This window comes from Stegastes partitus, unplaced genomic scaffold, assembly GCF_000690725.1.
Source record: "Stegastes partitus isolate 25-593 unplaced genomic scaffold, Stegastes_partitus-1.0.2 Scaffold234, whole genome shotgun sequence".
NCBI classification, from domain to species: domain Eukaryota; kingdom Metazoa; phylum Chordata; class Actinopteri; family Pomacentridae; genus Stegastes; species Stegastes partitus.
This window is the reverse complement of record NW_007577965.1, coordinates 447551-456968: the sequence shown is the minus strand read 5'-3', so window position 1 is coordinate 456968 and position 9418 is coordinate 447551. Positions and strand designations below refer to the sequence as shown.

Below are 9418 nucleotides of genomic sequence, written 5' to 3'. Positions count from 1 at the left end.
GTCTTTATTTGCGAGTGTATTTCTCCTCCATCCATTGAATGATGTAATAGAAACATTGAGATGTTGCGAAATCCTCAAATTTTATTGTACTTAATATGTACAGTATATTCCAAAAACAATGCTGCATCTGTAGCTGTGTTCATAAAGTTTATAAAATTGAAGGCGATATTACATATCAAAAACAAGCAGAAATTACTGATTATAAATGAATGTATTAGCTTCAGTTACACTGACTTTAAGTATATAATGCCCAACGTTATGCGTTTCTAACTTTCACGCTACAACAAAGTTACTATGCCTTTACCACTGTTCCATCGTGTTCCCTTTTATATTCACCTTTCTCTCTCTGACTTCTAACCTCTCTGCTCTGAGCCGTGCAGCTCTGCTCCTGTTATCTATGTTTTCATCATGGCTCAGTTTGTTCCTGGATGGATCACTGCCCTTGTCTGACTTCAGTCTGTGCTGTGGGCTGATCCTGGTAGTCAGCAGGAATAGTGTCTGTGGGAAAGAAAAAGAGAAATGAATCTCAGAAGCATATTTTACAACTTCTGAGACTGATTCAGACAGTCTTCAACTGGCAGTCACTCACCGTTGCAGCGATACTTCAAATTGGACCAGATGATGTTTTCCTGAGAGAAGCAGAACACACCCAGTCGGCCTCCTCTCATACTGGTGTCAGTTATCACCCCTGTGTCCGCAACCAGGTTTGAACCCTCAAAAAAGCGAGCCCTGGTTAACGCATGAGGTGAAACTAGTTAGTCAGTTCACACAGTATGAGTGCATATGTATTTGTGACGGTGTGTGTGTGTCTGTTTGTACCTGATGTATCCAACCTGAGGTCTGTGCTGGAGGAACCAGCGATAGGAAACCTTATCCTTCCAGCCGACGTTCCTGGGGTCTTTCCACAGGAGACGTACCTGATCAGGGGTGTTTCCTGTGTGCCACAGGGAGTTCCTCAGATACTCACCAGGGCCTGTCTTAGATTTCACTGCCTGTTGATAAAGAGCCACGTAAGATCAAAGAGGGGACAAACTGATTCTGACAACAGATGATGACAGCAAACGCACTTCCCCCACACCTTCAGCTGTATTCCCGGCTCAGCGACGGCTCTGAAGGGTGCAGCCTGCCAGTAGGTTTGTTCTGTCTGTTTCCACATCACAACGTAGAAGGAGGAGGAGTCCTGGTAGCCGAAAATGAAACCAGCATAGTCATCGTCTGTCACCGTGTTCACGTGAAATGTTCCCTCAAAGTCAACTCCGCTGAACGCTTTGTAGCCTGCAGACAGACACAGCATGAAGGAAGGGAGAGGAAGACTTGTTGATCAAAATGGGAAATATTCCAAGTTATTTGATTACAGATGGGGTTGTGATAGTATGAAGGCATTCTGCACTTCACTTACCTACAGCGAGGCCGGGGTCAGAGTTCATGGTCTGGACTATCTCCATGCCCTGAAAGGATTCAGTTTATATGCATTGTCAAGAAACACGTACAATATGTTGATTCATTCATTTAACATATAATTAAATACTCTACGAGAAAATCCAGTGTAGAGATGCTTCTGAAACAGGCTAGAAAAAGAAAAAGGAGCTGAACTTGGTCTATTGCTCACCTGGTTGAGAACCACCCAGTTAGGGTCAATCTGAGAGTCCCCCTCTGGGTCCAGCACTACGGTCTGATAGGCTCTGAAGTCAGTCAGGGTGACCTCAGCGTTCTCGGGGCAGTGGTCGATTATGTCAATGACGTTGTCTTTGTCAAAGTCTCCTTCACACGCGTCTCCAACTTTGTTCTCTGAAATACAACAACACAGCTGAATAAGCACAGTAGCAACTTAAGCTGAATACATGTATGTGGACATACAAGAACAAGCAGCAAGTCATACTATCAGAGTCCTCCTGGCCCGGGTTGGGAACTAGTCTGCAGTTGTCATCGTCATCCAGTATGCCATCGTTATCGTCATCGTCGTCACATTCATCGCCCTACCGAAAAGAAAAACCAAAGAACTGAAAACAGACTCATCTACACATCAGCATACATGAGAGGAATCAATGAAGTCTGATGCATTAAATAAATTAAAGAAAAAGGAAGAGAAAAAACCATTCCATCCTTGTCAGTGTCCAGCTGAGAGGAGTTAATGACGTTGGGACAGTTGTCTTTTGTGTTTTGGTGGCCGTCACCATCACTGAGAAGAAGAAGAAGAAGCAGGACAGATAAAACAAAACAGACCTGATACATGTCCACAGACATCCAGACCTCAGATCACGATATTTGGACTCTACCTGTCTATGTTGTCGTCACAGGTATCACCTACAAGGTCATCATCTGAGTCAGACTGCAGGTAGACAAAACAAACACTGCTGGTCAGAGTTCTGGTTGTGGATGAACCTTCTTCAGGCTGATGTTTGGTTGGTTACCTGGTTAGGGTTTGCCATGTCAGGACAGCTGTCACAGGCGTCCCCCACGCCATCATTGTCTCTGTCTCTCTGGTCTACGTTGGGGACTCGCTGGCAGTTGTCCAGGATATTTTTCAAACCTGAGAACATAAAGTGCTTTAATTTCTGTGTCATGCGTAAAAAGGTTGATGGGAAAACAAGGAAGCGTGACAGAAGCAGCCTACAGCGCGGTCAAATGCATCACCAGATGGCGGTGTTTGTTTAAGACGAAGGTGGAATAGTTTCCAGTGGCCTTCGACGCCTGGCAGAGGCTTACGGTGGAAAAATGCTTTTAGAGAAAAGACAGACATGACCAAGTGCTTAGCAATCCAGCCTGGGAGTTGAAGACAGAACCAAATCATCAAGAGGCTGGAGTTCGGCCAAACCGAACAAACAGTGGCTACCAAACAGAGTCTAAACATGCAGCACGTGTACTCGTACATGTGGGCACACACACAGTCCAAATTGTGTGTCCACTGGAGCAAGTAAGTGGTTTTCTAAAAGGCCAATCAAGTGAGGTATGTGAGAAAAGTTTCTGAAACAGCACCTAAGATTCCAGTAGGAACATTTTAACACTGTTTACTACTGTTTTTTTTAATGAAGCTGTTTTCCCTGAAAGCCGGTGATCTAACTGGTTGGGGATGTGTATTGGAAACAGTCACATTAAAAAGGGCAGCAGGATGTTTTACACTGATAAAACACTGCCAGTTCAGTGAACGCAACAAAAATGTCCCCGTCTGCATCTTCCAGCCAGGTCTGTAAAGGTTATATTCTTGTATTCTTGGCAGTCTGGTCCAGGCAGACTGTGGTTTGGATAATCGTCACAGACACAGATTTTTAATGCGTTTATCAGCCGTTTTGCAGGTTTTACATTGTGCTCCTAAATTTATTATATCTAATTCATGCAATAAAAGCAGTAATAGTCCACTTACTGCACCTCCTGCTCCAACAGCCAACCAGCCTATTTCAGCAAATGTGATCATTTGCAAAAATGACTGTTATTGCTCTTTGTATCTTTAATTTCACCAAGCAATTAAGAGATTATGCAACTGCACTAATTATGTGTCTATTAAAGTGAATATTACACACACTTACCATCCCCATCCATGTCATCATCACATTCATCCCCCAGACCGTCCTGGTCTGTGTCCCTCTGTGACGGATTCTCAACCGTCCTGCAGTTGTCACAGGCGTCACCATGAAGATCCTTATCGCTGTTCTTCTGGTCTACATTCTGGACCAGCCAGCAGTTATCCTGAGACAGACAAAGGAATTTTATATTGGATGAACTCAGTGACAGAAGCAATTATCTGTTTAGGAAGTGTTAAGAAGTCTTAGGAGACATCACTGTGCGCTTGGACCTGTGGATAAAGGTCACCTACATCTATGTTAAGAATGCCGTCACTGTCTGCATCATCATCACAGGCGTCACCCATCCCGTCCCTGTCTGCATCCTCTTGGCCAGAGTTTGGCACAAACACACAGTTGTCCTGGACACAACACAAGGAAACACACACCACATGGTTTTTAATCCTAGCATGAATTACATGTGAAGAAAGGTCGTAAATGTAGAAATGAGTACCTGCTTACAGGTGCTGTCTCTGCACCGGAGCTTATTGTCAGGATATGCGTCAATATCCGTGTCCTTTCCACACACATATCCGTTGCCAGCCCAGCCAACGCCACACTGACATACACACAGGAAAGAGGAGGCAGGACGTGACATTTTGAGGATGTAATTTAATACAGAACCGCATAATAATAACCGTATTCATGCTGCTGTCCCTGTCGCGAATTCTTACCGCACAGCTAATGCTGCCATCTCTTTCCACGATGCACTCTGCATTGATGTCACAAGGGTTGGGTTGGCCATTGGGGCAGAGCCTGCTACCATGGCAGCCTCCCACCTGGTCACCTGTGAAGCCAGATTTACAGTCTCCACAGCGGAAGGAGCCCTGGTGAGGAGGAGAGAAAAGGGTCAGAAAAAAAGGGTCTTTACCTATAAAAAGTATTTAAAAAATAACCTTGCACCAGTTCCAGTGTTCTTACGATAGTGTTGTGGCAGTCTGAGTTGGCGGTACAACCTCCATTGTCAGGTGGTCCCTGACACTCGTCGACATCGTCACACACCTGGGAGGAACAGTTCATAGAGTATGTAGTCCACCCATAAATCAAGCAGAATGACTGTTTTATATATTTCTTATATGTTGGACCTGTTTGTTTGTCTTAGCGTAAGACACTCCCACTCCAGTTAACTCTGGTCCAGTGTATCCCAGAGGACATTTCTCACAGCGAAAACCTGGAGCAGTGTTCACGCACCGGACACCAGGGAAACATGGATTAAACTTGCACTAAAACACAGACAGAACAGACGTTTGTCAAATGCTGACTGGCCCTACTTTCAGTTACTAGTTACAAAGATACATTCAAGCTTAGAAACTTTATCCACACCTCATCCACATCATCACAGTACACCCCATCTCCTGTGAATCCATCAGGACAGGGCGCACACTGGAAACCCCCCGAGTTTGAACGGATACACATGTTCTGTCTGAAACAGGTTCCAGCTGGGCACTGAATCAGAGGCATAGGATGCAGGTCAACGTTTCCAGGACCTGGACCGGGACCTGGACCTGGATTTGTGTCAGTCGGATTGCCCCCAACATTGTTCTTAAATCCTGCGGCAGCACACGGACAGATTGAAAAGTTAGAATGTCGTTTTCGTGTCTTTTGTCTAAGTAGTGTAAATGAATGAATAGTTTTTGTGCTTCTTACCGCACAATTCACATTCTGCGATGGTATTCCTCAGAAAATTTGTCTCCTTAATCTTAAAATGAAGGAAACAGAGTGTGGAACTGTTAATAAACATGGAAATTCAAGTGTTTTATCACTTTACAGTCTAGTGGAGGGAAATCAAAACTTGATCTTTCAATAAACTGCTGAAAATTTGAATGAGATTTTAAGAAGCTATAAAATGTGTGTCTGCTAAGGTAACTTCTGTTTCCTTACATAATGGATTTACTCAGTAAATAGTATCTATTTGCTTCAGGCTCGCCGTCTAACACTTTATCTCCTAATAATTCCTTGCTTTGAATGATCATCTGAAATCGTGCACGTCTATGTGCTGCTGAGGTGAAGGTTTGCTTTTACAAAGCTGTCTGTTGCTGAGGTTACATAAAGCCTTGAAACAAGGCAGGTCCAGAAAATCTGCAGGTTCTCACAGTCTGGATTCCCGATTTCCAAAACGAAATGCTGATGTGATTGCAAAAACGATCACATATTGAAGAAAGGAAATATTCCAAATAGTTGTGAATGTGCCCGCTCTCATTTTTAAATGCGTGCTGTTCCACTAAACAACCAGGCGCCTCTGCACGTTTTCTGTTACAAAACATTGTCCAAAAAACATCTTTTCCATTGAATTTTATCTCATTGTGTGTATAAAAAGCAACCACAAAGGTGGCAAACATCATCATTATAGAACTGTTTATTTGACTTTGGGTTGAAATGCTGCAATATCCTTTTATTTATTTAAAAAAAAATATGGTGAGCAAGTAAAGTCTTTGTTTTTGTGAGGGTTTTTTTTTTTTTTTGCCTTTCCATCCATCCAGGAGTTACCCATGTTAGACACACGAGATCAGAACTCAGAACAGGTTACCTGCTGGTGGAGCAGCTCCTTCATCTCAGATAACATGGTCTTCAGCTCCATCATGGTGGTCTGGTCTTGCACCATCCTGCCTCCCTGGATACCTGAGTGGATTTCACAAATGAAACACACACATGAAAAATCTTCCAGGAGTGGGTTGAAATGATATCCCGTGTTTGTGATGTGATTCAGAAAGCCAGTTGTATTTTGTTCTCACCCAGCAGCTGCACAGAATCAGTCTGATCTGTACTACAGTCCTGCAGAGTGGCCACATTGTCTATGGTGTCCTCGATCACCAGCTTCAAGTCTGTCAGTTTATCCTGACAAAGGAATACAAGATACAAAGACAATGCAGTTGCTCAAACATTAATATCTACTATGCAATGTTGACACTTCACTGTTCTTGTCTCTGTGCAGCATATTTATTACATTGTTAGTCACCTGTCCGCTCGACTGCAGAGTCCTGAGTGCCACCTTGTTGGGACCAGGAGGCACTGAGCCAAACGCAGCCGGCAGATCATCCAAAGTGTGAGCCAGTCTGCAGTCCACATAGATGTTGAGGCGATGCGGGCCGCGCTGTAGGCCGCTGGCATGTAGCATCACATGGTGGTCTCGCCCGTCTGCCAGGGATGCGTGGTTGAAACTGGTTGTACCAAATCTGCCGTCAGTCTTCTGGTAACGAACAGTCACTGCAGATGGGGAGAAGAAAAAGCAGTGAAAAACAAGTTAACAGAGAGCTAATAATGTAGTGGGTATTTGTCACAGTATAACAATCCACCTTTGCTCAGTTTGGCCTGCACGCTGAGCTCCAGGTACTTGGTGTTGTCTTTGGGGTTGATGACACTGAACAGAGAGGTGGGAGCTTTGTTTTGGAGCCTGAAGGACGTGAGGAGGAAAGCTTCATCCCGCCCGTTTTTCTTCAAGCTTCCTTGGAGCAGGTCTGGAAGGCAGTCTGGAGACACCAGCAGGTCGTAGACTAGCACAGGAGAGGACTGTTAGTAACCTGCCTTATACTGCTGTAGATGCACCACAATAATGAGCAAAAAAGTGAAGAGAAAAGGTGTAATTTAACACAAAAACAAGGGAAATGTATAGTCTAATGGTTAGTCAGTGGGACCAAGGAGGAAATATTCAGCACACCAACTGGAAGCGCTCCACCTGGTGCACTGTAATTGGTGCTGGATTTCTTTTTTTGCCAGTAATTTGAGTGTGTGTCTTAACGACTGTGGCTGGTGGATTGCTACCGCTGAGTCAGTGCACTACGTTACTTTATGAAGTGTGACCGTGTATCTGTATATTTGTGTATGTGTGGTGTTTGTACACCCGTGTGCGTATGAGTGAACGCCACTTTTTGCATCCTGCTGTGTTTTATAGAGTGGCAGACTGAAGTTGCAGAGAGGAGCAGCAGTAAACTCTTTCCACTGGAACAAACCCGCTGCCTCACACTCGTATGCATGGACACACAAAAACACTTTCACACAGCCATTAGCTGAACACAAGAGTAACACACAGTGACAGGAAATTTTATGGAAAAATTTGCGTGTCCATTCCAGGCAAATTAAAGTGTTGCAGATGCACTTCTCAGATGGTTGTTAGCGTTGTTTCACCATTTTATTTAGGTCAGACTGTTGCTAGATCTTGTACATGAAACTCTGCAAGCTGCAAAAAAAAGCCAAATGAATGCCAACCAAAGCAGCAGTAACCCTTTTTATTTGAGCTTGCTTTCACAAAACATTGCTAAGAATATGTAAACAGAAAAGACGGTGACTAAAACAGCGTTGTATAGAAGTCTAACATATACAGCACACAGAAATATGCTGGTTGAAAATTTCCAGAACTGCATGGATGGTGAGGAGCCGGTACTTACCCATTCCTTGAGCTGTGACAGTGAGAACCAGCTGCTGCAGCACCACAGCCAGAGCTGCTGCTCTGACACACACTCCCATCATCAGAGCTTCAGAGCCGGACACACCTCGGAACAAAGCTCTGTTCCTAAAGAAACAAACTTTCCTCCTGTGGATCAATACGACTGTTGCAGACTGATCTCCCTCAGAATGATGCTGATGATGATGATGATGACAAGTCAAGACCTTGAAGCAAAATCTTCAGCAGAGGTGAGATGGTTTTGTGGTCACAGGCAAAGGGGAGGGTCCTCAAAAATTGCACAGTGAAAAGGCTATTTTAATCGTTAGGGGGAGTGTTCCTCCCAGAAATATCATCTGATTAAATCATCAGTTGTATATTGTCACTGTCGGTAAAAGCTCCAGTAGAATATGATTACTATTAGATGACATTTCAGCTTTTAAAAGTAAGGCATTAGAGACTTTTAAAAATGAATATGAGACATTTTTACTAGATATGCTGGCAAAGCTAAATGTGATTTAAAAATATATATATTTCAACTATCATTCATTTAGCCTAGTGTCTGCTGTGTTTTGGGGATTTGTGAAAAAATAGCAGGAAAGTACTTTGGATCAGCCTGTTTATAGTCAGCCAACGTTTAAAAAAAATGTCTGAAATGTTAAAGGGAAACCTGATTCCAGCTGGCCATTGTTTTTTCACAAACATCATGAACCTGTGTCATAAATGTGGATTCGATCCCTGAGCTCGTCTTCAGTAAGCCAATTTAACTGCATAAATCTTTGGCAGATGTTTTTCATTTTAACCTGATTTAATTTAACTTGTCCGACATGCCTCTGCGAAGCTTTTTCAGGTTCCATCTGTTGGAGAATGAGGGAAAGGTCTGTAGAGGACAAGACTTGAGGCAGTTTTCATCCCTGGAAACGTTTCATGATAGACGTCTGGTACTTGTCTTAAAGCTCTCTCTGCTAACCTCAAGTACATTTCAACATCTCAGCTGCAGGCCTGAGCCAAAGAGAGACATTTACCATCCCTCTGTGCGTTATCAGCGGACAGCCGCCGGTGTCTGGCTGTCTGGCCTCTGACCAAACACCTGGCAGCTGTCTGAAGTCTCACTATCAGCCCCATGTCAGACGTGATGCTATTGTTACCGAAAATAAGTCAAATGACGCAAAAAAGGGAAATATTATTTGACATGTAAATCTAAATAGGCCTATGAAATGATCATTTGTTCCATTCCTGCTACATAATAAGTCAATATATCACTGTTCCATTCATGACTGGTCTCACTGTTCACTGATCTTTTAAAACGTATGAAACCAGACAATAAAAAAGGAGCAACTGAGTGATACGACATTTTGAACATGGTACTTCTGGTTTTAGACTATTGCAGTAATAGTGACATAATACAATGATAAAACATCAACCACATGGTGTGGTCATTGCACGTCAAAGAACATTTGAGTTTAATTCATTTGTTTTTTTG

The 9418-nt window shown here is 43.4% G+C and overlaps 1 protein-coding gene across 1 annotated transcript; it reads right to left on the bottom strand.

Moving 5' to 3' along the window:
- Positions 1 to 59: 59 nt before the first annotated feature.
- thbs4a (thrombospondin 4a) lies at positions 60 to 8199 on the bottom strand. Its single transcript, XM_008281484.1, has 23 exons — positions 7940 to 8199; positions 6851 to 7048; positions 6514 to 6761; positions 6290 to 6392; positions 6085 to 6176; positions 5205 to 5256; positions 4881 to 5107; positions 4643 to 4780; positions 4479 to 4559; positions 4232 to 4384; positions 4012 to 4116; positions 3812 to 3919; positions 3525 to 3684; positions 2412 to 2530; positions 2277 to 2329; positions 2095 to 2179; positions 1880 to 1976; positions 1610 to 1788; positions 1400 to 1448; positions 1079 to 1275; positions 820 to 992; positions 590 to 729; positions 60 to 498 (listed from the first exon to the last, which is right to left on the bottom strand). Exons 1-23 carry the CDS (start codon positions 8019 to 8021, stop codon positions 434 to 436), a joined length of 2904 nt encoding a protein of 967 aa, XP_008279706.1. The 5' UTR covers positions 8022 to 8199; the 3' UTR covers positions 60 to 433.
- Positions 8200 to 9418: the final 1219 nt, after the last annotated feature.

Excerpts from the sequence above, each read along its gene's own strand:
- thbs4a (XM_008281484.1), bottom strand. The coding sequence starts at position 8,021 with ATGATGGGAGTGTGTGTCAGAGCAGCAGCTCTGGCTGTGGTGCTGCAG. Across the intron at positions 7,049-7,939 it reads TGTCACAGCTCAAGGAATGG|TCTACGACCTGCTGGTGTCT; the intron begins GTAAGTACCGGC and ends CTCCTGTGCTAG. Across the intron at positions 1,449-1,609 it reads ACTGGGTGGTTCTCAACCAG|GGCATGGAGATAGTCCAGAC; the intron begins GTGAGCAATAGA and ends GAATCCTTTCAG.